Source organism: Gorilla gorilla, chromosome 15 (assembly GCF_029281585.2).
Source record: "Gorilla gorilla gorilla isolate KB3781 chromosome 15, NHGRI_mGorGor1-v2.1_pri, whole genome shotgun sequence".
NCBI classification, from domain to species: domain Eukaryota; kingdom Metazoa; phylum Chordata; class Mammalia; order Primates; family Hominidae; genus Gorilla; species Gorilla gorilla.
Genome location: NC_073239.2, coordinates 82,538,266 through 82,566,179, shown reverse-complemented (window position 1 = coordinate 82,566,179; position 27,914 = coordinate 82,538,266). Strand labels below are relative to the sequence as shown.

Below are 27,914 nucleotides of genomic sequence, written 5' to 3'. Positions count from 1 at the left end.
ATATTAAAACTCTCAGGCTGCAGCCTAGACGTTCCTTAACAGAAAATGGAGTTTTATGAAGCCTTCCAGATGATTCTCATGCATGCTCATGCTACTCATATATAGTAGTCCATATAAACTGGACTACTTTATATGATGATTACTTCATATTAAAATGAGTTCAATAATGTGAAATCATCTTACAGAGTGAAAGTCATATCATTATTATTAAAAGATTAAATTATGCTCCCTGAAAAAAACTCAGTGATTTTGCTAAATTCACATAAAAATGAGCATCAGAAATGAAATACATAATAAAATACTTTTAAGATAAAATACTGTTCTTCTAGATTTTATCTGGATAATGTATAGTATTCATGGATCCAGAGGAAAAGATAAGTATGTTCCATGAAGGTCTACCTAGAAATCTAATAATCTGGTAATTGAGTGAATCAGCCCAGAGATCTCATATGCTGCACAAGCTCCTTACCTGACCAGTGTCCAGTGGAGATGCCAGATCTGTCTGTGCATGTCTCACTTACAGGCCTAAATACAGTCTCCCATCCACCAGTAGCATAGCGCCAATTCTGAGATTCCAAGATGAGTGTTCGCTGGGTGCCATATGCAATCATGAAGCAGTAGACCACATGATGGAGCTGACAGCCATAGCCACAGCCTTTGTTGATATTACACACCAGCTTCTTGGCTTTGCTGCAGTCCTTGGGATTCTGTCAGGGAGAAAGAGAAATGAAAATAAAGATAAGTTGTACAGAGAGGTCAACTGCTCTTTTTTTTTTTTAATCTTTCATCTTCAGGGGTACACATGCAGGTTTGTTCTATAGATAAATTGTGTGTCGTGGGGTTTGGTATACACCCCAAGTAATCAGCATAGTAAGTGATATGCAGTTTTTTGATCTTCACCCTTCTCCCACCTTTCACCCTCAAGTAGGCCCCAGTGTCTACTATTCTCTTATTTGTGTCTATATGTACTCAATGTTTAGCTCCCACTTTTAATAAGAACATGAAGTGTTTGGTTTTCTGTTCCTGCATTAGTTTGCTTAGGATAATGGCCTCCAGCTCCATCCATGTTGCTGCAAAGGACATGATCTCATTCTTTTTTACGGCTTCATACTATTCCATGATATATATGTGCCACATTTTCTTTTTTCAGTCTACCACTGATGGGCATCTAGGTTTATTCCATGTCTTTGCAATTGCAAATAGTGCTGTGATAAACATGTTAACTGCATGTGTCTTCATAGCAGAATGATTTATATTTCTTTGGTTATATACCCAATAACGGGATTGTGGGGTCAAATAGTAGCTCTCTAAGTTCTTTGAGAAACTGCCAAACCACTTTCCAATGGTTGAGCTAATTTACATTTCCACTGGCAATGTATAAATGCCCCTTTTCTCTGCAGCCTCACCAGCATGTTATTTTTGGACTTTTTAATAACAGCATTCTGTTGTCTCATTCTGATGGTATATCACTGTGATTTTGATTTGCATTTCTCTAATGATTAGTGATGTTTGATACGTATTGACTGTGTATATGTCTTTTGAAAAGAGTCTGTCTTTTGAAAAGTGTTTGCCTTTTTAATAAGGTTGCTTTTTCCTTGTTAAGTTCCTTATAGGTTCTGGATATTAGATCTTTCATAGCTTGCAAATATTTTCTCCCATTCTGTTGGCTGTCTGTTTACTCTGTTGATAATTGCTTTTGCTGTTCAGAAGCTCTTTAATTAGGTTCTGTTTGCCAATTTTTGTTTCTGTTGCAACTGCTTTTGGCGTCTTCATCATGCAATCTTTGCCAGGGCCTATATCCACAATGGTATTCCCTAGGTTTTCTTCTAGAGTTTTTATGGTTTTAGGTTTTACATTTAAGTCTTTTATCTATCTTGACTTAATTTTTGTGTATAGTGAAAGGAAGGGGTCCAGTTTCAATCTTTTGCATATAGCTAACCAGTTATCCCAGCACAATTTATTGAATAGGGAGTCCTTTCTCCTTGGCTTGTTTTTGTCAGCTTTGTCAAAGATTAGAAAGTTGTAGGTATATGACTTTATTTCTGGACTCTCCATTCTGTACCACTGGTCTATATGTCTGTTTTTGTACCAGTACCATGCTGTTTGGTATGGTGATACATGGTACGGGTACCACGGTGTTTGGTACCCATACCATGGTTACTGCAGCCTTGCAGTATAGTTTGAATTCGGGTAATGCGGTGCTTCCAGCTTTGTTCTTTTTGCTTAGGATGGCTTTGGCTATTCAGGCTTTTTTCTGATTCTGTATGAATTTTAAATCAGTTTTTTCTAGTTCTGTGAAGAATGTCATCGGTAGTTTGATGGGAATAGCATAGAATCTGTAGATTGCTTTGGGCACTATGGCCATTTTAATGATACTGATTCTTCCTACCCATGAGCCTGGAGTGTTTTTCCATTTGTTTGTGTCATCTCTGATTTCTTTGAGCAGTGTTTTGTAATTCTCCTTGTAGAGATCTTGCACCTCCCTAGTTAGCAGTATTCTTAGGTATTTTATTCTTTTTGTGGCAATTTTGACTAGGATTGCATTCTTGATTGAGCTCTCACCTTGGATATTACTGATGTATAGAAATGCTACTGATTTTTGTACACTGATTTTGTAGCATGAAACTTTGCTGAAGTTGTTTGTCAGATCTAGGAGCTTTTGGGTAGGGAATATGGGATTTTCTAGGTTTAGGATCATATTGCCTGCAAAGAGAGGTAGTTTGACTTCCTTTCTTCCTATTTGGATGCCTTTAATTTTTTTCTCTTGCCTGCCTGTCTGCTCTGGCTAGGACTTTTAGAACTATGTTGAACAGCAATGGTGAGAGTGGGCATCCTTGTCTTGTTCTGGTTCTCGAGGGGAAGGCTTCCAGCTTTTGTCCACTCAGTATGATGTTGTCTGTGGGTCTGTCACAGGTGGGTCTTACTATTTATAGGTATGTTCCTTCAATGGCTAGTCTGTTGAGGATTTTTAACATGAAGAGAGTCTGAATTTTATTGAAAGCCTTTTCTGCATCTATTAAGATAATCTTTTTGTTTTTAGTTCTGCCTATGTGATGAATCACATTTATGGATTTGTGTATGTTGAACCAATCTTGCATCCCAGGGATAAAGCCTATTTGATCGTGGTGAATTAACTTTTTGATATGCTGCTGGACTTGGCTTGCTATTATTTTGTTGAGGATTTTTGCATCTATGTTCATCAAGGATATTGGACTGATGTTTTCTTTTTGTTCTTGTGTCTTTCCCAGGTTTTGGTATCAGAATGATGCTGCCCTCACAGAATGAGTTAGGGAGGAGTCTCTCCTCCTCAATTTTTTGGAATAGTTTCAGTAGGAATGGTGCCAGGTCTTCTTATACGTGTGGCAGAATTTAGCTGTCTGGTCCTGGGACTTTTCTGGATGGCAGGCTTTTTATTACTGATTCATTTTCAGAACTTGTTATTGGTCTGTTCAGCGTATGAATTTCTTCCCGGTTCAGTCTTGGGAGGTTGTATGTTTCCAGGAATTTATCTTTTTCTTGTAGGTTTTCTAATTTGTGTTCACAGAGGTGTTATGAACATAGTCTCTGATGGTATTTTTGTATTTCTGTGGGGTTGGTGGTGATGTTCCCTTAACTTCTCTTTACAGGTGACAAGTACCAAAAATCATAAAATAGGTCAGGACTGATCCAGTACGTTTCTTATTTAGGAAAGAATCCTGCTGGATTGGATTTCAGTGAATCCAATGAAAACCGTATGTACATATTTAAGGAGATTGCAGTGAAAAGAAGCTTACTTGAGAAGAACTGTGAACAATGTGAAATTAAGCAGTTACATTTAAAAAATTCTTTCACTTCTCTTTTTTAACATTGCATTTTGTTTTTTTAAAAATTTTAAGTTTAAGGGTACATGTGTAGGTTTGTATACAGGTTAACTTGTGTCATGGGGGTTTGTTGTACACTTTATTTAGTCACTCAGGTTTTAAGTCTAGTACTCATTAGTTATTTTTCCTGATCCTCTCCCTCCTCCCATTGTCCACCCTCCGATAGGCCCCAGTGTCTGTGGTGCCCATCTGTGTCCATGTGTTCTCTTCATTTAGCTCCCACTTACAAGTGAGACCATGCAGTATTTGGTTTTCTGTTTCTGCATTAGTTTGCTAAGGATAATGGCCTCCAGCTCCATCTATGTCCCTGCAAAGGAGATGATCTCATTCTTTTTTATAGTTGCACAGTATTCCATGGTGTATATGTATGACACTTTCTTTAGCCAGTCTACCACTGATGGGCATTTAGGTTGATTCCATGTCTTTGCTATCGTGAATAGTGCTGCAATGAACATACGCATACATGTATCTTTACGGTAGAATGATTTATATTCCTTTGTGTATATATCCAGTAATGGGACTGCTGGGTCAAATGGTAGTAAAAGTTCTTCGAGTAATTTCCACACTGGTTTCTACAATGGCTGAACTAATTTACACTCCCACCAGCAGTGTATAAGTTCTTTCTTTCACTTCTTTATTCCTCAGTCTTTTATTTCTTTCACTTATTCATCACTCAGAACATGCAAATGGAATCATCTCTGAATTCAAAGTTGCATACATCAATATCTTTATGAAAAAAGTAAAACAGTTCATTTATTCCAGCAGCATTTCAGCATTCTGAGCTTACCTTCGATGATGAAACTCAAATTATCTTAAAAGAAAAACTCTAATTTCTCTATTAATTCCATCTATCTCCACAATTTTATATATTACAACGAAATCTACTTTTTCATTATGAAGTAAAAGCCACTGAGTAGAGGGATATCTGAATTCAACAATTACAAAGTATCAGGCATGGAACATTTAAAAAAATCATACTTGATAATAGCTACCAGCCATTTTCACAACTGAATGTGGAACATGTTCTATACTGGCTAACTTGAGAAGTATTATGCCACTTTTTAACTGGGAGATCCAGACAGCAAATGTTTAGCTAACATGATAATTTCTTTTTTTTTTTCCATTCTAAAGTTCAACTCTGCTTTAATTTGGATGGGCTATTGCTAAATTATTCCTAGGCATCTTAGTTCTTCATATAACAAAATCAGTCTGAGCAGTTTTCCTAGCTATTTTGTCTACAAGAGAGAGGACGGGTAATTCCAAGAACAGAAGCTTTTATCCTACATAGCAAGAGGCAATGTAACCAGTTCTCAATTTATATGAGCCTTGAATAATGCAGTCACCAAACATCAACTCTAAAACTATTTTCCAGGGATATTAACTGTCCTGTCAAGCAGAGCCCTAGAAACAAAAGCTGCAGTCTATAAAATGATTCCAAAGGAAAGACTGAGAAGGGAAACTACAAGTTACCTCCAGAAGAGGTACCTTTCATATTCAAATGTGTCACAGCAAGCTGGTCTTTTTTTAGATCAAAGCAGAACCCATACCATCAAGTACCTTAGGAAAAGTTAAGAACCTTTTTGAATCTGAGAGAACCCTGATAAAATTCAGCAAGATTTGGTCAATATTGTTTCCACAATCAAGTAGTAGAGTTGCTGATTCTCTGAAACTGTGAACTCATGGCAGACTCCTAAAGCAATAAGCATTCTCACACTTGTTGCTATAGCCACAAAAGATCTGAGAGGAACAGAGGAGTGTGGTATCATGTGGGAATGGGAGATCTGTATCATTTAATTTCTGTACAATATTATATAAGGATCCTGGGAATAAATAATATTCTCGAACTGACTCAAAGGTTTATTATTGACTCAGTTGATCAAAAGAACGGACAAACAACAGTGACATTTGTCAGATTTTCATGAGAAATAGAGTACCTGAATATCACTAAAATATGAATGAAAAAGAAAATGTCCCTCATATCTTCTTCAATAAACCTTTTCTTTTAGAACAGTTTTTAGATGTACTGAATTACTGCAAAGATAGTACAGAGAATCCCCATATACCTAACACCCAATTTCCCCTACTATTACATCTTATGTTAGTCGTCTTCTTCTTTCTTAAGGAAAAAAAGAGTGAAGGAACATAATAATTGAAACATCTGACCTTTAGTTTGGAAACTATAGATTTTCTATTTAAAAGAAGACTCACATCTGCATTTAAGAAAGTATATTCACTGTGTTGAGAACAGAGTTTGACTAGAACCTAACGCTTTGAGCACAAGAGCTGAGACCTAAAAGGGCAATCTGTACAAGTGGCTTAATGAATGATGCCTGGTATATCTCAAATCAAGCTGAAGATAGACTATATTAATTCTTTTCTGTTTATGTCATAGAGGACATAAAGAAAGAGGGAAAATCCATTATGCTTGATTCTGAAATGAGAAAGGTCTATACATATAAGGCAATCAATGGAAGACTCGAAGGGTGATACGAGAAAATGAATGACTGTACTGATAACAGTAAATGAAACACTGAAAAAGCTCAGAGCCATAGCCCAATTTTTTTGTCCAAATAATACTTAAAAGTCTGGAAAATTCAAAATAACTTGCTCATAAAAGTTCTAGAAAAAGGCAGAGGACACTAAAGAACAGAAAAGATATTTATGTTCCTAACACAAGATTAGGTTTATCAGAGTACGTATCTAGAAAAAAAAAAATAAAGCAACAACTCTGAAATGAACAGGAATTTATTCTGATGAAAAGAAACTTTATAGAAAACCCCTCTTCTGAGCTAAGCCTTTGTTATCCAGCATTGTTCCAGAATAGCAACAAATATAAAGAGAATTATGGGACTCTATAAAAGGGATACAGAGCCATAGTTTTGTAATTTTCAAATTTCTTACCAAATAGCTCTTGTCAGTTACCACTGATCCTAGTTTTATACTATCCAGTTGATGTCTGCAAAAGACTAGAAAATGTGTCATATCCACGAGCAAGATATATAGAAGGGTCTCATTACTAAAAGAAGCTTTACTCTAAACTATAAACATAATAAATTATATTTTATAATATGAGATTTTTGTATATGGGATCTACTTAAAAGTCAAATTCACTAATAGGCAGATATATTCTAGCTCCTTGCAATAATGATAATTCAAGTTTTAGAAATACAAGGTAAATCTGTGAAAATTACTTAAGACAACATTCTCTAATGAAAGAGCTTGGATAGAGAGGTTAAAGATATGATTTTGGTCCAATGAAGGTTCTGTTATGAACTCAGTTGTGTGATTTGGTTTCAACTGGTTAGTTTAAAATAGACACAAAAATTACCTCCCTACACAACCTCTCCCTGTTCACTTGCCCTTCCTTCTCAGAGCTACTATGAGGCTAAATAAATGAGCTGGTGTATGCACAAAATTAATTTGAACATACTTATTTATTCTCATAATTTCAAGAGACATTATTTCACACTGAATAAATCCAGTTTTTTGTATGTGTGTGTTCTTTTTGAGTATTAGTGTTGCAAGGTAGCTCAATCATGGGTCTTTATATGCTAACAACATTATGTAACATTTTTGTAATTATAATTCATCAGCAAAGCTGTCATCATAGTACATATAAATCAAGAAATAAGGATTTAAGATATAACAGGATTCTTCTGAATTCAGTTCCCTTTTTATTTTCTTCAATTATTATTATTATTTTTGAGACAAGGTCTGGCTCTATTGCTCAGGCCGGAGTGCAGTGGTGCAATCACAGTTCACCACAACCTCAACCTCCTGGGCTCAAGCCATCCTCCCACCTCATCCCCCCAAGTAGCCCAGCTAACTTTTTTATTTTTTTGTAGAGATGGGTTTTCCCATGTTGCCCAAGCTGATCCGAACCTGTGAGCTTAAGCCATTCTCCCACCTCAGGCTCCCAAAGTGCTGGGATTACAGGCATGAGCCACCACTCCTGGCCCAATTATTTTTTTACACTATCTGAGGCATTTCATCTGACACTATTAGTTTCCAAGAATGACCCTGCTTCAACAGAGCTGAAAGCTGTATTTGCTCTCTCTGCCCTGTAAATCAACAATTAGGAACAATACTTGAATCAATAAGCCTCTAACCAAAATGGTATTTGAAGGAAAGCAGCAGTCCTTAGAAATAAATGATTACTAATTCAGTAAACACACCATCATAACGCTGAGATATTTTACTTAGGTTAAAATATAAAAATAGTCACTGTTAGACATATTTCAAATTAGCACACCAGGTTAATTTCCACTTTGCAAAAAAAGAACAATTTTCAATCAACTCGTAAACCACAGGCGTTCTTCTACTACTTAGGCACTACTACTAGGATTTATGGGTTTCCACTGACTCCACTTAGTAAATTAGTAGCAATGTGAATTACAACATATTACAAAATAGTACTGATTTTGTGGCTTTTAAATTAAATGATTTTTTTCTATGACTTTTAATAAAGATTTTTCCTACACACCAATAAAAGCAACTTCAGAGTACAAACCTTCCAGCCACATTGTAATTGCCCTCACCTGCCCAGAGTTACTACTGACCAAAAACATTGCAGAAAAAGGCTAAATTAACAACAAAGAAAACATTTAGTAAATATAAACTGGACATAATATCTCCAGCTGCCTCTTGCAAACAGTAAATGCTCAATAACCATTAGTTCAACTGAATTACATCTACAGAGACAAAGGTGATGTCAAGTCCATAGTCATAAAAATAAATTAACAGGTGGCAAATCTGTTCAGGTTGAAGAGACCTGTTCAGGGCTCTTGATCCACTGTCCACTGCCCTTATTGATTTCACCATGATGTCTTCAATACAAGATGCAGCAAGAAGTCCAGGCTCAAAACACCTATCTGGCTATTTCTGTAAACTGAAAATTAAGATTCAGAACCCCAGGAGATCCTTCCAGCTTCTCTCTAAGAAATTCCTTCTATTGGAAGGAGTTAAGTCAAAGATAGCTCCTATTTCCAGTGAAGACAGCTCAGTAAAAACCAAAAAAAGGGATCAGGCCAGGTGAGTTAAATTTTACTGTGCTCTTTGTCTGCTCTAATCAGAAGACTAAACAGTTTTTATTTGTTTAAAAAGATTTGCAATATCTAGCTTTGTGCTGGTAATGAAGAAAGAATTCATTAATAGTGTAGTGAAAGCATTTCATTATATTAGAAACAATCTGATTTTATTTCTCTAACATTATTTTCAAAACCAAGGAGAAAAGGTAATGAAGCAAATAAGAGAACTGAAGTACTCCATTGTGGTAATTAAAATGAAGACTCTGGGCATAGTTAATAACCATGAAAGAGGCAATTAAAAAGCATGCTCACTTTTAAAAGCCAAGACCAGAAATTATTGTCTCTTAACATACTAAACAAGAATATTTCCATAGCAAAGTTAAGACTGTACTAAGGCATCCTTTCCACCCCTCTAGCAAAGAACAATCTGTACCAAGTAGTAAGGACAACACAATAGCTCAGGCCCAAGTAGTTTACCAAGTGCTTCAGGAAATCAATTTCCCTACGGGTATTCTGTAAAATCTAAGAGTAGAAACTAAAGGGAGGAAAGATACCAAGATACAAAGTTTATAGACTGAAAGACTGCAGCAAAGGCAGATAGTTACTATACGGTCATAGAAGAGGAAAGCTTATCTTGGTAAGTAAAGCCACATTTAGCTTACTTTAAATAATACATTTTAAAAACTTTTGCTTTTTACCTGAAAGTCTCTATTAAATGCTTTACAGTCATTTTTAAAAGATGGAAATTCCATAAATCCAATAGAAAGCAACAAGCAAATGTGAGGCATTTCTTCCACTGAGGCTTTCAAGACAGTATTCTGTTATCTCTGGGAGTTCCAGGTGGTCTCTAGAAAACCCTCAACTTAGTTTCAAGAGACTTGCATGCTGGAATAACCTTGGTAATATTTTTCTGCCATCAGAAGGGCCACAAAGGAAAGGCAGATAATTAATGATGCATATTCTCATTCAAGAATATAATGTAAATAAAACTACCTCCAAGGATACAGAAGAAAAGTTGAGTTACATGAGGAGCCAGAATCTGACAATCCTATATAAATGCACAGAAAATGTATCTTCTCAAGCACCTCAACTTTTCTCTGTAAGTTTATACCCTAATTCCCAGGTCTCAGAATCAATTTAACTGTTGAGGTTATAAAGAGCATGCTTACAAAATTAAGATTGAATTTCAGAAAGGTCCTCCGTCATCATTTTAGTTGACAGAATTCATTAGGTTCTCTTTCCTCAAAACACACCATCAAGTATGATATGACAGGTACTCTTTTTAAAAAGGGAGTGAGAAGGGAAAAGAGGAGAGGAGGAAATAAGATAGAAAAAAGGGGAGTTGGGAGGAGAACAGAGGGGAAGAAAGGCGGATGAGAGAAGAGGACAGAAAGGGGAAGAGGAAGAGGGTAGAAGGGGAAAAGAAGTAAAAAGCATGCCTATGAATAGTTAGCCCTGTCTTACTACACAGGAGTAACAAGATAAAGTATCAATCAGTTCTCGGCCTTTTGGCTAAGATCAGGTGTAAAAGATGAAGTACTTGCAAAAGGAAAACAATGGTTGAAACTGTTCCTGTGCAAAAGCTGCTCCAAATGTTTTGTTTTAAATAAAAGTCAGAGTTTGAAGTTACACAGTTTTGCTGGTTTTTCCATTCTGCAAAGTACCATTCTTCTGGGTAGTACTGGTACTTACAGCACTTGTCTATTCACTGGCTTTAAAACCAAACCATCAACAACAATTAGACCAGATATTAAATCTGGATACCTCTTCTCGAAGATGGAGTCTTTGTCTCATTTCTCCATGCAGCCAGCCATACATGAAAAATACACTGTTAGCTGAGCATGAATTTCTCTGGAATCCCCAGCTATTATTGTTTTTTTAATGAAAAACAAAAAAAAAAACAAAAAACAAAAAACACCTCAAGATCACCTTTCTCAAACCACCTCAAAGAACAGTACTGTAACCAGTTCATTTTATTCTTTACTCCTCAAATATTTTTAACACTGTATTTTTTTACTTTTATTTTGAAATAACTTAAGATCCATAATAAACTACCAAAATAGTAGAGTTACTATACTTACAGCGTACCTTCCAAAAAGCTTTCCCCAAGGAGAACGTATTACTTAACAATAGTACCTTATCAAAATCAGGAAATTGACATTACACAATACTATTAACTACAGACTTTTTTAGATTTTACCAGTTTTCACGTGCACTCAGATCTTATAATATGTATACACTCATGCAACCACCACCAAAATTAGGATACAAGCTGTACCATCAAAACAAAGAAACCCCTTATACTTCCAATTTAGAGGTACACTCTTCCCCAAATCTTAATCTCTGGAACCCGCTGAACTGCTCTCCATCACTATAATTTAGTCACTTTAAGAGCATTATAAATGGAATTAGATAGTAGTTAATCTTTTGAGATTGGCTTTTTATCACTCAGCACAATGCTCTTGAGATCCATCCAACTTGTGTGTAATAGCTCATTTCTTATTACTAGGTAGTATTCTATCATGTGGATTATATCACAGTTTATTTACCCACTGAAGGACATTTGGGTTGTTTCTACTTTTTGGTTATTACAAACTAAGATACTATGCACATGAGTGTACAAGTTTCTGTGTGGACATGGGTTTTCTCTAGGATATACAGGAATGTGATTGCTGGATCATATTGGTAATGGTATGTTTATGGAGAACTACCAAACTGTTTCCTAGAATGGCTGTACCATTTTACATTCTCATAAGCAATGCATGAAAGAGCTGGTTGTTCCACATTCTTGGCATTTTTTATTTTAGTCATTCTGACAGGTGACTAATTGTATCTCATCATGTCTTTTGCATTTCCCTAATAACTAATGATTTTTGAACATTTTTCATGTGCTTGTCATCTGTATATGTCTTTTGCATAGCTGTCTGTACAAGACTTTTGCCTATTTTCTAATTAGATTGTTTCTTACTATTGAGATTAGAGAGTTCTTAATACATTGTCTATACACGCCTTTGCTGGACATGTGATTTGCAAAGATTTCTCTCAGTCTATGGCTTCTCTTTCATCCTCTTTAACAGGGTTGCTGGTAAGTAAAAAGTTTCTATTTTTCTAGCATTGTTTTTCTTTAATTTTTAATTTTTTTGAGTACATAGTAGGTATATATATTTATGGGGTACATAAGGTATTTTTACATAGGCATACCATGCATGAAAAATCACATCAGGGTAAATGGGGTAGCCATCCTTTGTGTTACAAACAATCCAATTATACTCTTTTAGTTATTTTTAAATGTATTATTGACTATCACCCTGCTGTGCTGTGAGATATTCTTTCTTTCTTATTTTCTTTCTAACTATTTTTTGTACCCATTAACCACGTCCCCTTACCCGCCCCCACAACTACCCTTCCCAGCCTCTGGTAACCATCATTCTAGTCTCTATCTCCATGAGTTCAATTTGTTTTAATTTTTAGCTCCCACAAATAAGTGAGAACATGCCAAGTTTGTCTTTCTTTGCCTGGTTTATTTCACTTAAGATAATGATCTCCAGTTCCATCCATGTTGTTGCAAATGACAGGATCTCATTCATTTTTATGGCTGAATAGTACTCCATTGTGTATAGGTATCACATATTTTCTCTGTTCATCTGCTGATGCACGCTTAGGTTGCTTTCAAATCCTGGCTATTGTGGAAAGTGCTGCAGTAAACATGGAAGTGCAAATACTTCTTCAATATACTGATTTCCTTTCATTATATACCCAGCAGCTGGGATGCTGGATCATATGGTAGTTCAATTTTTACTTTTATGAGGAACGCCCACACTGTTCTTCATAGTGGTTGTACTAATTTACATTCTGTGGGTTGCCTCTTCACTTTGTTGACTGCTCCCTTTGCTGTGCAGGCAGAAGGTTTTTAACTTGATAAGATCCCATTTGTCCATTTTTGCTTTGGTTGCCTGTGCTTATCAGGTATTACTTAAGAAATCTTTACCCACTCAAACCAGTGTCCTGGAGAGTTTCCCCAATGTTTCCTTTTAGTAGTTTCACAGTATGAGGTCTCAGATTTAAGTCTTTAATCCATTTTGATTTGCGTATATGGTGAGAGGCTGGGGTCTAATATAATTCCTGAGCATATGGATATCCAGTTTTCCCAGCACCATTTATTGAAGAGACTTTCCTTTTCCCAGTGTAAGTTTGTGACTTTCGTTGAAAATGAGTTTACTGTAGATATACAGATTTGTTTCTGGGTTCTCTACCTGTTCCATTGGTCTATGGTCTATATGCCAGTACCATGCTGTTTTGGTTACTATAGCTCTGTAGTATATAATTTGAAGTCAGGCAGTGTGAGTCCTCCAGTTTTGATTCCTCTAGTGTGATTCCTCCAGTTTCCTCAGGCAGTGTGATTCCTCTAGTTTTGAGGTTTTTGCTCAGGATAGCTTTGCCTATTCTGGTTTTTTTGTCATTCCATGTAAGTTTTAGATTCTTTTTTCTATTTCTGTGAAGAGTGTCACTGGTTATTTTGATAGGGATTACACTGAATCTATAGATTACTCTGGATAGTATAAACAATTTAACAATATTTATTCTTCCAATCCATGAACATAGAATATCTTTCCATTTTTTATGTTCTCTTCAATTTCCTTCATCAATGTTTTATAGTTTGCATTGTAGAGATCCTTTACTTCTTTGGTTAATTTCTTGTTACTTAATTCTATTTGTAGCTATTGCAAATGGGATTACTTTTTTAAATTTCTTTTTCAGATTGCTCACTGTTGGCATATAGAAACAATACTGATATTTGTGTGTTGACTTTGAAACAATACTGATATTTGTGTGTTGACTTTGTACCTGCAACCTCACTGAATTTATCAGTTCTAGTAGTTTTTTTTTTTGGTAGAGTTTTTAGATTTTTCCAAATATTGAACCATATAGTCTGCAAACAAGAATAAATTGATTTCTTCCTTTCTAATTTGGATGTTGGTCATTTCTTTCTCTTGTCTGATTACTCTACCTAGAGTAATCAGCACTATGTTGAATAACAGTGGTGAAAGTGGGCCTCCTTGCCATGCTCCAGATCTTAGAGAAAAGTCTTTCAGTTTCTCCCCATTATGGTACTAGTTATGGGTCTGTTGTATATGGCTTTTATTATGTTGAGGTATATTCCTTTTATGCCGAGTTTTTTGAGGGTTTTTATCATGAAGGGAAGTTAAATTTTATTAAATGCTTTTCAGCATCAATTGAAATGATCATACGGCTTTTGTCATCCATTCTGTTGATAATGATGTATCACATTGATTGATTTGTGTATGTTGAACAATTCTTGTGTCCCAGGGATAAATCCCACTTGGTCATGATAAATGACCTTGTTTGTTTTCGGTCTAATGCTTCCATCAATTATTGAAAGAGGGGTATTAAAGTCTCCAACTATATTTGTCTGTTCTCCTTTCAGTTCTGCCAGTTTCTGCTTCATATATTTTGAAAATCTGTTAAGTGCACATGTTTAAAATTACATTGTTTTGGTAAATTGATCATTTTATTATTGTTATATCTTCCTTTGTCTCTGCTAGTTTTCTTTGCTCTGAAGTCTATTCTGTCTGAGATTAATACAGTCACTGTACTTTTTTTTTTTTTTTTTGAGACGGAGTCTTGCTCTGTCGCCCAGGCTAAAGCGCAGCGGCGTGATCTCAGCTCACTACAAGTTCCGCCTCCCAGGTTCATGCCATTCTCCTGCCACAGCCTACCGAGTAGCTGGGACTACAGGTGCCCACCACCATGCCAGCTAATTTTGTTTTTGTATTTTTAGTAGAGACGGGGTTTCACCGTGTTAGCCAGAATGGTCTCGATCTCCTGACTTCATGATCTGCCCGCCTCGGCCTCCCAAAGTGCTGGGACTACAGGTGCCCACCACCATGCCAGCTAATTTTGTTTTTGTATTTTTAGTAGAGACGGGGTTTCACCGTGTTAGCCAGAATGGTCTCGATCTCCTGACTTCATGATCTGCCCGCCTCGGCCTCCCAAAGTGCTGGGATTACAGGCGTGAGCAACCGTGCCCAGCCCAGTCATTCTTTCTTTTGATTATTGTTTGCATGGTGTATCTGCCCATCATTTCACTTTTAATCTACCTATATCGTTATATGTGAAGTTAGTTTCTTGGGGGGACAGCAGATAGTTGGATCATTAAAATAAAAAATAGGCCAGGCACAGTGGCTCACGCCTATAATCCCAGCACTTTGGGAGGCCGAGGTGGGTGGATCACCTGAGGTCAGAGTTCGAGATCAGCCTGACCAACATGGAGAAGCCCTGTCTCTGCAAAACTCTGTATCAAAAACAAAAACAAAAACAAAAAAACACCATTCTGCCAGTCTTTGTCCCGTATTTTTTTTTCTCTCTTTCTTAACTGGTATGTTTAGATCATTTGTATTTATATTTCATGCAATTATTGACATGTTGGGATTTAAGTACGCCACTTTATTGTTTTTTATTTGCTCCTTTTGTTTTTTGTTCCCATTTCTCCTTGTCTGTGCATACTCTGAACCTTTTTTAGTATTTAATTTTGATTTATCTATAGTGTTTTAAGGAACTACAGAAATGGTTCCTGTAAAGTATGGTCTTCTATAGTGTTTTAAAATATCTTTTTATAGAGCTTTTTTTTTTTGGAGACAGAATCTTGCTCTGTCGCCCAGGCTGGAGTGCAGTGGCACGAACTCAGCTCACTGCAACCTCCGCCTCCCAGGTTCAAGCAACCCTTCACCTGCCTCAGTCTCCCGAGTAGCTGGGATTACAGGCACATGCCACCATGCCCGGCTAATTTTTGTATTTTGGTAGAGACGAGGTTTCACCATGTTGGCCAGGCTGGTCTCAAACTCCTGACCTCAGGTGATCCGCCTGCCTCGGCCTTCCAGAGTGCAGGGATTACAGGCATACTCCACTGTGCCTGGCCTATAGAGCATTTTTAGTAGTTACTCTAGGGATAATTATATCTATACACAACAATTATTACAGTCTACTCAACATTTTGCCATTTGAAATGGAATGCAGAAACCTTCCTACATTTTAGGTTCCTTTACTCTCCCCACGTTTATGACACAGTTGTTTTAAAAATCACCTTCATAAACATTAAGAACCACGTCGGCCATTGTTAAAAATTTTGCTTCTTACCAAACATTTCAAAAACTCAACAGGAGAAGATTAGGCAATTCCCTATATCTATTAATTTGTACTTTCTTCATTCTGATGTTCCAGCAGAATTCCCTTCTGTCATCATTTTCTGTCTGAAGAACTTCCTTTTTTACACAAGTCTGCTGGCAATGAAGTCTCTGAGTTTTCTTTCATCCGAAAATGTCTTTTTCTCACTTCGTTGTATTTTCCCTAGGTGAAAAATTCTGGATGATAATTCTTTCCTTTCAGCACTACAAAAAGGTTTTAAATCTGGTTTAAAGCCTATAATCCCACCACTTTCGGAGGCCAAGGCAGGAGGATTGTTTGAGGCCAGGAGTTTGAGACCAGAATGGGCAAAATAGCAAGATGTTGGCTCAAAACAAACAAAACAGTTTTCCTACTTCTCTTGGCTTCCATGTTTTCTGATAAGAAACCCAGAGTCATTCAAATTGTTCCTCTATAATTAATGCGCTGCTTCTCTCTGGCTGCTCTCAAGATTTTTTTCATTGTTTTCAGTTTTCAGCAAATTACTTAAAAAGTATCTGGGAATGGATTTGAGTTTTTCCTGTTAGGAGTTTGCCCAGCTTCTTGAATATTTAGGTTTGCCAAATTTAAGAAGTTTTCTGTCACTTCTTCAATTTCTTTTCTTTTCTTCAAAATAAGGCATTTATTAAACATATCTTTATAAAGGTATCAGAGATACTAAAGTTAATAAATCACAGACTAAAACTTCCAGGTGCTTGCATCCTTCAGTCAGAAGGATAGACATGAAAGACATGAATGACATCGAGACGGTCAATCTGATAATAGAGGTGTATATAAGGCACTGTAGCAGACTGGATTTTCAAAAATAAACAAACAAACAAATAAATAAATAAATAGCCCTGGCAATATTTCCAGTTCCACATGCTTTTCTACAACCATCCCCTCTCCACCAAGAGAGGAGATCTCTACCTCTCCTCTTCCACCTAGTGGGGCTCATGACTGCTCTAACCAATACAGTAGGGCAGAAGTGATGCTATGCGACTTCTGAGGCTAGGTTATATCAAGGACACACATTCCTCCTGGCTTGTTCTCCATCTATCTCTGCCTCTTGAAGTGACCACCTTTGGAGCCCTCAGCTACCTTGTAAAAAATCCTACTACCTTGAAGTTGCAATGCTGAAAAGACCAATACAGAGAGAGATGGCCAATGATCCCCCGCTATCCCATGCTCCAGATGTTTGGCTCTTTCCAGCATCAGCCAAGAGAATGGGCTCTCAGATGATTCCAGCCCAGCCTTCAAGTATTCCACATGAGGTCCTGTTAACAGGGACAGCTGGAGTATAGGTAGGTTTAGTAGAAGTTTCATTCATTCTTTCTCTTATTCCTTTATCCAATAAATACATATTGACCCCCATTGTGTCAGGCACCTGGCTTGTGCATCAGTTAAGATTGCTTTTGGTTGTATTCAAAAAAAAAAAAAAGTGCTTAAGCACTAAGAACACGTTGTTTACCTAATAAGAAAATCAGAAGACAGTCTCAGGAATGTTTTCCTGTTTCCATCCAGTCTCTTCTTCACCAGCCTCAGAATGTTAGCTTTTTATCTGAATGCCTCATGGTCACAAGATGGTTGTAACAGCTCCAAAGCATCATGTCCTCTCAAGCTTCTCACACCATATCCAAAGGCCGGAAGAAGAAGTACACTAAGAGTTTTTTTCTTATGTGCTCTCCATTTTTATCAGAAAGAAAAACATTTCTCTGACGTTCCCACCAGCCAACTTCCTCTTATATTGAATCAACCAGGAGCAAATCGCACAGCCATCCTAGCAGAGGGCATACAAAACAGGGAGGGTGCTAGGAAAGTGAGTATCTGGCCTTTCCAGCTTCTGGTCCACTGAAGGCTCCTACAAAGTGTTGATTCTCATCCTGTCTTTGGTTTCTTGGCAGTTCTGGAAGCCAGAAGTCCAAAATCAAGGTGTTGGCAGGGTTGGCTCCTTCTGGAGGCTCTAAGGAAGAAGTTGTTCCATGTCTCTCTCCCGGCTTCTGGTGGTTGCCAGCCATCCTTGTCATTCCTTGGCTTGTAGACACATCTCTCCAATCACTACCTGACTTCACTGGCTTTTTCCCTGTGTCTCTCTGTTCTTCAAATATGTTCTTCAATCTCTCACTCCTACTTTTCTTCTTCTGGGATTTCAATGATACAAATATGAAGATGTTTCTGTAATTTTCTCAGAGGTCCCCATAAGACTCTCTTCACCTTTTTTAAATCTTTATTCTCTCTGTTATTCAGACTGCATAATTTATATTGATCTAAATTTGAGTGCACCATTTCTTTCCTCTGTCATCTCTATTTTACTACTGAGCTAATTTTTAATTTAGTTTATTATATTTATCAGTTCTAAAATTTCCATTTGTTTCTCCCTTATATCATCTATTACTTTGGTGACACTTTCTTATTTTTTCATTTGTTTCAAGACTGTAATTGTAATTGGAGTATATTTATTATTATAGCTTCTTTAAAATCCTTGTCAGACAATTCCAACATCTGTGTCAACTTAGTGTAGTGTCAGCTGATTATCTTTCATCATTCGAATTAAGATTTTCTTGGTTCTTGATATGATGAATATTATGTTAGGAGACTCTGTTGTTTAAATTTTCTATTTTGATAGGCAATCAAGTTGTTTAGATTCACAATGCATGTCTTAGCCAACTTTTATGGGCTGTGAATCAAATGTCAATTTAATTGTTAGGGTCTTTTTAGTGTTGTTCTGTTCTGCCCCACTGGGCTACCCAGAGGCCAGTCTGAAACCTGGGTGGTATAACACAGCAGAGCCCAATTCTAAAACCTTTTTCTGTATTGATTCTAATCAGTTTCATGAAAGGGATGCTAAGAAGTCTGCCCAGGATTTCAAACACAGATTTTTTTAAGTCTCTTTCTCTAACTCCCTCCTCTTTTTAATCCTCCCTCCACACTCTAGTTGGGAGGGTTAGGGGATGGAAACGGTGGTCAGGGCTTTGCCCACAAGTCTCTGTGGCTGTAGCATCCATTGGGGAGGGCTGCAAACTTGTTATTGCAGCTCCATCCACAGTTTCCATGGCATCAGTGCCCAGTGGGAGTGGTAGGAACAGTGTTCAGTGGGAGTGGGAGGGGCACCCTCATTATTGCAGGACAGGAATGAGGGACAGGGCCACATGCACAATCTCCATAGCTACAGCACCTGGGGAAGGGACTGCAACTGGATAGATATCATTAAAATGGGGCTTTTTCCCCCCCCTCTGTCCACTAGGATTTCTAGCTGCAGGCCTCTAGTACCCTTGGCTGGGATATATAGGAAGTAAAATAAATAAGTAACACAAAAAATAGGAAATTACAAGTTTGTGTTGTTTTTTTTTTTTTTTTGTAATTAGCAGGAATTACAGTGATCTGGTTTGGATCTGTGTCCCCACCCAAATCTCAAGTTGAAATGCAATCCCCAGTGCTGGAGGTGGGGCCTGGAGAAAGGTGACTGGATCATGAGGGCCGTTTTTCACAAATGGCTTAACACCCCGCTAGTATTTTTCTCACGATAGAGTCCTCAGGAGATCTGACTGTTTAAAGGTGTGTGGCACCTCCCTGCTCTCTCTCTTGCTCCTGCTCCACCATGTAAGACATCTCACATCCCCTTCTGCCATGATTGTAAGTTTCCTGAGGCCTACCCAGAAGCCACTATGCTTCCTGCACAGCCTATAGAACAGTGAACCAATTAAGCCTCCTTTCTTTATAAATTACCCAGTCTCAGGTATTTCTTTTTTTTTTTTTTTTTGAGACAGAGTCTCACTCTGTCACCCACGCTGGAGTGCAGTGGCACGATCTCGGCTCACTGCAAGCTCCGCCTCCCAGGTTCATGCCATTCTCCCACCTCAGCCTCCCGAGTAGCTGGGATTACAGGCGCGTGCCACCACGCTCGGCTAATATTTTTTTGTATTTTTAGTAGAGACGGGGTTTCACTGTGTTAGCGAGGATGGTCTCGATCTCCTGACCTCGTGATCCGCCCGCCTTGGCCTCCCAAAGTGCTGGCATTACAGGCGTGAGCCACTGCACCCAGCCAAGTATTTCTTTATAGCAGTGTGAGAATAGACTAATATATATAGTGTATGATGTGTTTACTATATCTTATCCAGAAATAGAAGCCTAAAACTGTATTTTAAGCCCAATACATTCTCAAACATTTAAGGCACATTTAACTCATAACTGCAACATTACTCATTTATTGGCAAACTAATAACTGTATTTTCAGAGGCATTTGCTAATATAAGTTTCTTTTAAAAATGGTAAACCAACTTTTTTCAACAATCTCTCACTCTTGAGAACAATATCATTATATCTTTTTATTTAAAAGGAAAATACAACATTTATTTGAAATGAACTCTCATAGTGAAAACTTAAGGAGATTATTCAAAGCCTCTGTAGTGTGTAGGCTTTGAATACTAAATGGTCTCTTTTAGCTTTAAAAGCTTTTCCTTAGAGTTCAGCTTTATTTCCATTTTCATCCATTATTTAAGTACAAAAGGCAGGGCACTAGGTCCTTTGGTTGCAAAGCCAAACACACAGTATCTATCTTGTCCTTAGCCCTTTAAACATAATCAACCATCTCACATGGGACACAATAGCAACTTTTCTATTTCAGATGTGACTTGTGGCTTCAGGATATCTTCTATCCCTGATACTCACAAACTCAGCAAGTTCGGCTATCACTCCAAGGGAAGAAGATTCAGATTAAAAATAAAATAAAACAATCCCTTCCCACCAAAACATCCCCAACCAAACAAACAAAAAATCACCAACCTCAGGTAGATCTGAGAAAGAGAAATGTCCAAAGCTTAGGGCTGTTTTATTGGCAGAATGTTAACTAGAATTCTAACAATCCTAGACAGTTTCTGATATGCTTCATCTTTATCAAAGAAATGGTAGTCTATGGGCATACAAAAGTGTCAGATGTTTATAGGTGATATATTTTGTTTAACAATGAACAATGTTTATACCAATGAAAAGAAAGGAATAAAAGGTTTAAGAACTATGGAAAATACATGGAATAGTTGAGAGAGAATAAGAAGCAATGGTAAAAATAATGACATGTCTCTTTCCATTCAAATATAGTCAGAGACTCCCTACTTCTCCAAATTGAAATCTGTATGGTTCCTTTTGCATTTGCATCTTAATCTTTCTGGCTGTTAGATCCTAGAGCCTCTTGTGATAGCATGACCATAATAGCTCCAATATACCATTAGAACTTTATTGTAGAGTAGAACAGAAGAAAATTAAGAACTAAATGAAAAGTGTTACCCTCATTCCCTCCTCACCTCCAACATGCAAAAAATCAAAGATAAATTAAAATGAAAACTGATTTCATTAGCAGAGATGCTTCAAATTCCCTCTTGTGGAATCTGATATTAGTCAGAATAAATTGGGATTTGGTCCCAATATTTAAAAAGACATCATTGTACATTTGACAGCTTTATCATCGGTAACATTACTACTTTTTAAGAAGATCACTGTGCTCTTCAAAAGGCAAACAAATGGTGGTCAGTCTGTAAGATAGCAAGGGGTATATTCCTGAGTACTTACATAACTCCTGATGTCTAGTCCTGTTGCTCTAACGAGTAAAAATCCTTAGCCTCAAAAATGGAAAAAAATAACTGTTTGGAGGTGGGAACGTCAACAGGAGGCAGACAAAGGCATATGCTCAGAAAGCTGACACCTGGAATACCAACAAGAGTTCATATATAGCTAAAGGAATAGAAGGAACAGGAAGAGGAAGAAAAGGAAAATAAGAGGAAAAACATTTAAGAATTATTTTCATCACTGTCTAGGCCAGGGTCAGTAAAGTTGTTCTGTAAAGGAGGAGACAGTAAATATCTTTGGCTTTGCAGGCTGTACATTTTCTGTCAAAATTATTCAACTTTGCAACTGTAGCCTGAAAGTAGATGATATACAAACAAATGAACATAGTTATGCTCCAACAAAACTTTATTTACAAAAACAGTTGGGTTGGATTTGGCCTAAGGGTGGTAGTTTGCTGACCTCTGGTCTAGGCCAATAAAATCTGTAAAAACATGGTGGCAAAAAGGAAAAGCAACCTCCAACAAAGTGGGCAGAAATATATGCTCCCTAAGCAAAGCCCCAAGGTCTTGTTCCATTTTGTATTTTGCTTTAATATAACTTCTGAGACTTCTTTTTTTTTTTTAACCTTTAATGAGACACATACATTTAGGTCCTCAGTAAACCTAAGGAAATTCTCCAATGTCCACATTACTTTCTATTCACACTAGTAGCAATATTTTCCTAATGTCTGATCTGCTAAAACTGAAATTTTCCTGACAACATTTACTTAGATCATAAATATATTTTGAATCTTTCAGGATACCTCTACTATATATATGGAACAAAATTTAAGAGCAACTATTACTCATTTCCTATAAGCTGGAAAAAAGATGTCCCATAGGTGTAATGGACAGGTTAGGATGTGTTTAATACTTCAACTGTAAAATGTCAGGCTTTCTACCCATACCTCTGATTATCAGAGTTTTAATCTACTTAGCACATAATTCTACATTCTATCACTATTAAGTTCAAGTTTTTATAACCCAGAGAAAGAAAAATCACCTCTCATACTATTATTAAAGACAAAGATAAGTACAAACCTCTCTAAGTCTCAATTTACTCTCCTGCATATTGAACATTACAACACCTGCATCATAAGAGTTACTTTGCATAATACTAAGCATACAGAAAGTGCTCAGAAATGGCAGCTTACAAATGTTCTTCAACCTCACAGCTTCCTTTAATGTACTTTAACATACTAGAGGAACAAGAAGAAACACCTGCTCCCTATCACAACCAAAGGACTTTAATAAGACCTTGAGTGATCTGGGTATTTTATCATCTATCAAATACAACTGACCTAAGCCTTGAGCCTAGTATGACATCACTCTAATGACTAGAATGTCACAATTTTCTATAGAAAAGAAATCAGTGCGAACCTTTCACAGAGAAGTTTTTCAAGTGATACAAGCTATGCAAATCACATACATCACTCCTGTTAAATTACTTATCACAATTGGTATTTTAGGTTTAGATAGGTCAAATTTATGATACATGAATTTGCATAATCCAAGTACACAAACATCCAAATACTTTTTTAGACAACCTACCACAGAACAATATTTAATGTGTGAGAATTATCATGTTCATTTTTCAGGGTCAGAGCTTATCCATATGTTTTAATCAATTGCACAGATATGTATTTGTATGCATTTATGACTTATCAATGAGCCATATCTACAACTTACTTGATCTTAGATTCTCATTTGGTAATCTACCCTTAGCTAGGCAATTAGAGGGGAGGGATAGAGGAAGAGGAGGCAGTGAAGGTTACTGAACAGAGACCAAAAAAAAAAAAGTCATTGGAAAGGCTGCTCAGTTATGGTCTGCCATCACCAACACTCACACCTAGCATATGGCTGACTTACACAAAGGTTCTTGGCAGTTAGTAAACAAGCAGTTGATACACAATTGTAGGCTGGTCAATCTGAGAAAGTGCTGCAGGCTCTAAGGAGAGATGGAAAGTGAGTCCTAGTCAGAGGTTAGCACTTTTTAATGGAAAGCTGCTGTTCTAGTATTAAATTAAAACAAAATTTTAACTAGAGGCAATCTGGACATTCTCTGTTATATCTTTGTATTAGAGACAGAACTCACTCAATCTTAAAGGGTCAGCATCTACTACTTTTCATCTAATTTTGCAATATATCTTTCTCTATTTCAGGTTTCTTAATGTTGGTTTTCTCAAGTAATCTCCTATCTTGGGAGCAGGACTGAGAATCCCTTAGGAACTTGAGGTGCCCTCCTAGTTCAATGGGAAGAGCTTCCTTAGGAGATTTGCTGAAATGTAAGCTTAAGGGACCCTTGCTTGCACGGTTCCCTTCAAAGGCCCTGGGAGAGGCTTGTGCTATGTTACCTGGATGTGTTTTTGTAAAATTTCACCATCATGAGTTAAATGAGTTAAGTTAAATAAGATATCTGTCTCTCAGGATTCGGTGCCATCTCACTTTTCCAGCATGGGTATTAGTGTTGGGTAGCAAATAAAGTGGCCATCTGCATTTCTGGGATCCTGTGATGGAGAAATTAAGCTGGGAACTATTTAGTTTGGATTTAGAGATATATTTATGTAGTTCACAGTTGCTTTTGTGCAGAGATATTTTTGTCACATAAATAGATACAGGGTGAGAGATTGCACTGTGATATGAATGTGTCCCATGGTTCCTAGCATGGTAAGTACAAGGTAATAACAGAAATGAAGGAGGCATTTCTCAATGATGCCTAGTCAAAATAGAAGTTCTCTTCTGTCACTAATAGTCTTGAAAATGTAGTGTAGACAATTAAAAATGTAGCACAAGCAATTATATGAACCATTTTTTCCTTTTCTGATGAGAATCACATAAAATTATCTGAAATCCTGTCTAAACGGCACAAGCTTACAGCAGTACTACAAATATGAAGTATGTATGTATGTGAAGTTTCAAATGTTATGTACCACAAATATCAATAATTTAAAAACAACATTTTAAATCAACCATGCTAGAGAAAAAAATCTTTTCAGATTTTCCATTCTCTTTATAGACAATATTAATATTACAAAGTCATTCTCAATTCTCTTTACAGAAAACATTACAAATCACTGTCATACAATCAAAGGGTATGCAGCTAAGAAATGTAAGGGAAAACGGTATTATAAAGAGTATCAAGCAGTTAATTAAAAATTATTTTTCTGGGGTTTAGTATTTGTGGTATTTGTCAGCTTTATACAATTGTAACTTGTTAGGAGTTCTTTTTTCATCCTGGAGTCAATCCTCACTATTCACAGATTCCATGTGAATTTACCTACTAGAATTTATTTGTAACACCCAAATCAATACTTGTGGTGCTTTCACGGTCATTCATGGACACATGCAATGAAAATTCTGAGTACTCCAAGGCACGTAATTTCAGCCAAGGTGGCTTTTTGCCTTCTTGTTTCAAATCTCTTACTATAAACAAATGTCCTTTCTGCAGTATATTTAGTGCTGTTTTTCTCATTTTTGTGCTTTTTTTCCAGTGATTTCACTGTTGAAAATGGCCCCCAAACATAGTAGTGAAGTGCTGTCCAGTGTCCCTAAGGGCAAGAAAGCTGTGTGTGCTTTACAGAGAAAGTGTGTATGTCGGATAAGCTTTGTTCACATATGAGTTATCAATGTTAATGAATCAACAATATACATTAAATAAGGTTTCTTGAAATAGAAACACACATAAAACAAGGTTATATATGTTAATCAGTTGATGAAAATGTTGATCTCACAGGAACCTAACTCTGTGTTTCCCCTAGGAATAGTGGTTCACTATTGCTAATTCAGTATTAAAGAATATAATTGGCCGGGCGCGGTGGCTCACACCTGTAATCCCAGAACTTTGGGAGGCCGAGGCAGGCGGATCACGAGGTCAGGAGATCGAGACCATCCTGGCTAACACGGTGAAACTCCGTCTCTACTACAAAATACAAAAAAATTAGCTGGGCGTGGTGGTGGGCGCCTGCAGAACCAGCCACTCGGGAGGCTGAGGCAGGAGAATGGCGTGAACCCGGGAGGCGGTGGTGGGCGCCTGTAGTCCCAGCTAGTCGGGAGGCTGAGGCAGGAGAACGGCGTGAACCTGGGAGGTGGAGCTTGCAGTGAGCGGAGATCGCACCACTACACTCCAGCCTGGGTGACAGAGTGAGACTCCGTCTCAAAATACATATATATATATATATATATATATATATCATGAATAATGACAGCCAATTGTAAACATTTAATATTTTGTATTCCTTTTCATAAAGACAGCACCAGAAGTTGAACAGGTTTCAGGTGACTCCCCCAAACCTGAATCTGCCTCTGCTCAAGAGCCTACGTATTCCCTTCATAGGCGTCTTGCTACTCCCTAATTCTTGCTTCGCTGGAACTCATACCAGTATTATGGAAGAAGAACTTCCATCTTGAGACTTGGTAGTTACAATCAGAACTTCCATTATTACTCTATTTCTATGTGGAAACCAGACCTGCTTTAAGATTTGGAAAATTGTTTCTAGAACTGTATTGTGACTTAGGTCAGAGTCGAACTATAGCGAAACCCGCCATTTCTTGAAAAAAATGAGACGTATTTCTAGAAAGAGAAAATTACTTTCGAAATAACTTTAAAACAAGTACATATTGGGCTGATATACCTAAATTAAAGAAATTTGAATTTAAGTTCAACGTATATTCAAGAAAGTTAAAAGGATAAAACCTCTACTGGGTGTTGCTACTCTCAAGGATTAAATGAGTTAAGGAATAGCATCTAGAATAGAATCTGGTGTGTGTGTGTGTGTGTGTGTGTGTGTGTGTGTGTGTGTGTGTGTGTGTGTATCTGAAGACAATCCAGTAATACTCTCAGGAAGTTTAAGTTACTAGACTGTAAACTTCCTAAGGGCAGACACTATGTCTATTTGATTTACGACTATATCACCAGCAATGTACCTAATGCCCAGTACATCCAAATACTTAAGGAATGAATGCACCAATGAACTATTCAATTGGACCTATGCTCCCACAAGCAAGAGCTCTGTAAAATCTGTAAGAATTCAAGATAAAGTTGTTTTTAATAATGCTTAGAAAACTTCCTTCAATAAATTTTCTTCTTTACTTCCTATCACCAGCCTATGTCCTTAGTCAACTTCCAGTATAGCAATCCCCTCTGCTACTTCATGAAATCTACCCATGCCACTATATCCACTACCACTTCTTGTTCTGTCCTTAGTCAAGTTGTTCATTTTTTTTATCTTGGAAAAGGTATTTTCTTTCTCAGTATACTCTTAGGTTTTACTTCTGAGAAACTGCCTGCTTTTTCCTAGATGGTTTCCTCTTAAACTAAAAATTTCTTTCAAATAGGGAAAAGCTCTGAAGGTTTCTGCCCATCCCAGTTGTATTAAATATTTAGCAAATATTTTAATGTAGTTAGGCTGACAACTTTTTCTAATGACTTACAGATATTACCACTTCTGGCTTTATTTTGGTTAGGCAGAAATACAAATGCAATCTGAATTACTTGGTAGAACACAATTCACAACTCTAAGAATATGTGATGATTAATTTGATCTCAGAGTCAGTATACAAGCACATAAATAATGTATATAGTTATATTCTGGCTTTAAATCTATCTTAACGAATTAGTCCTGTCAAAGAAAAATGAGATCAGGCAAATCCTGTGTTGGAGTGAGGGGTTCCATAAGCTGAAATGTATGTTTAATAGCCTCAATAATGTATCCCCAGCATTAACATTCCCCTTATTCCAAAGGATCATATACTGTCACTGGAGAAGTTTTCTATTTCTCCAATAAAACTTATTTTTGAATGGGAAAAAAATCCCTATCCTCATTTAAAAAGTGAAATAGTTGTTTTCCATTTTCACACCTTTTTTCCTCTCTCTCTCTCAAAAAAAAAAAAAAAAGAAAAATAATCTACCAATTTCCAGTAAAAGTCCTATTCAAAACATAAACCAAAGCAAGCAAAACACGGGGGCAAACCAAAAAATCCTTCTGGCCAGACACAGTGGCTCACGCCTGTGATTCCAACACTTTGGGAAGCCAAGGCAGGAGGACTGCTTGAGCTCAGGAGTTTGAGACCAGACTGGGCAACACAGTGAGAGAGGAGGCAGTTAGGGGCTGGTTAGGCAGATAGAGACGGAGGGTCTTGGGAGAAGGACAATGTTCACAGGAACAACTGTAGGACAGCACCTACACTGCTTCTGCAGCTAACCAGAAGAAATGTGGTTAAGAACTTCCCCTTGTGCCAGGGTGTTGCTCAGA

General features: G+C 37.1%; 1 protein-coding gene across 6 annotated transcripts in view; it reads right to left on the bottom strand.

Moving 5' to 3' along the window:
* The window catches only part of FUT8 (fucosyltransferase 8), a 401,412-nt gene that overhangs the window by 70,534 nt on the left and 302,964 nt on the right, over positions 1-27,914 (bottom strand). For all 6 annotated transcript variants that reach the window (XM_063698317.1, XM_063698318.1, XM_055362109.2 and 3 more), the window contains one exon: positions 470-707. In XM_063698317.1, coding sequence (XP_063554387.1) covers positions 470-707 — 238 coding nt within the window. The remainder of the gene's footprint in view (positions 1-469; positions 708-27,914) is intronic.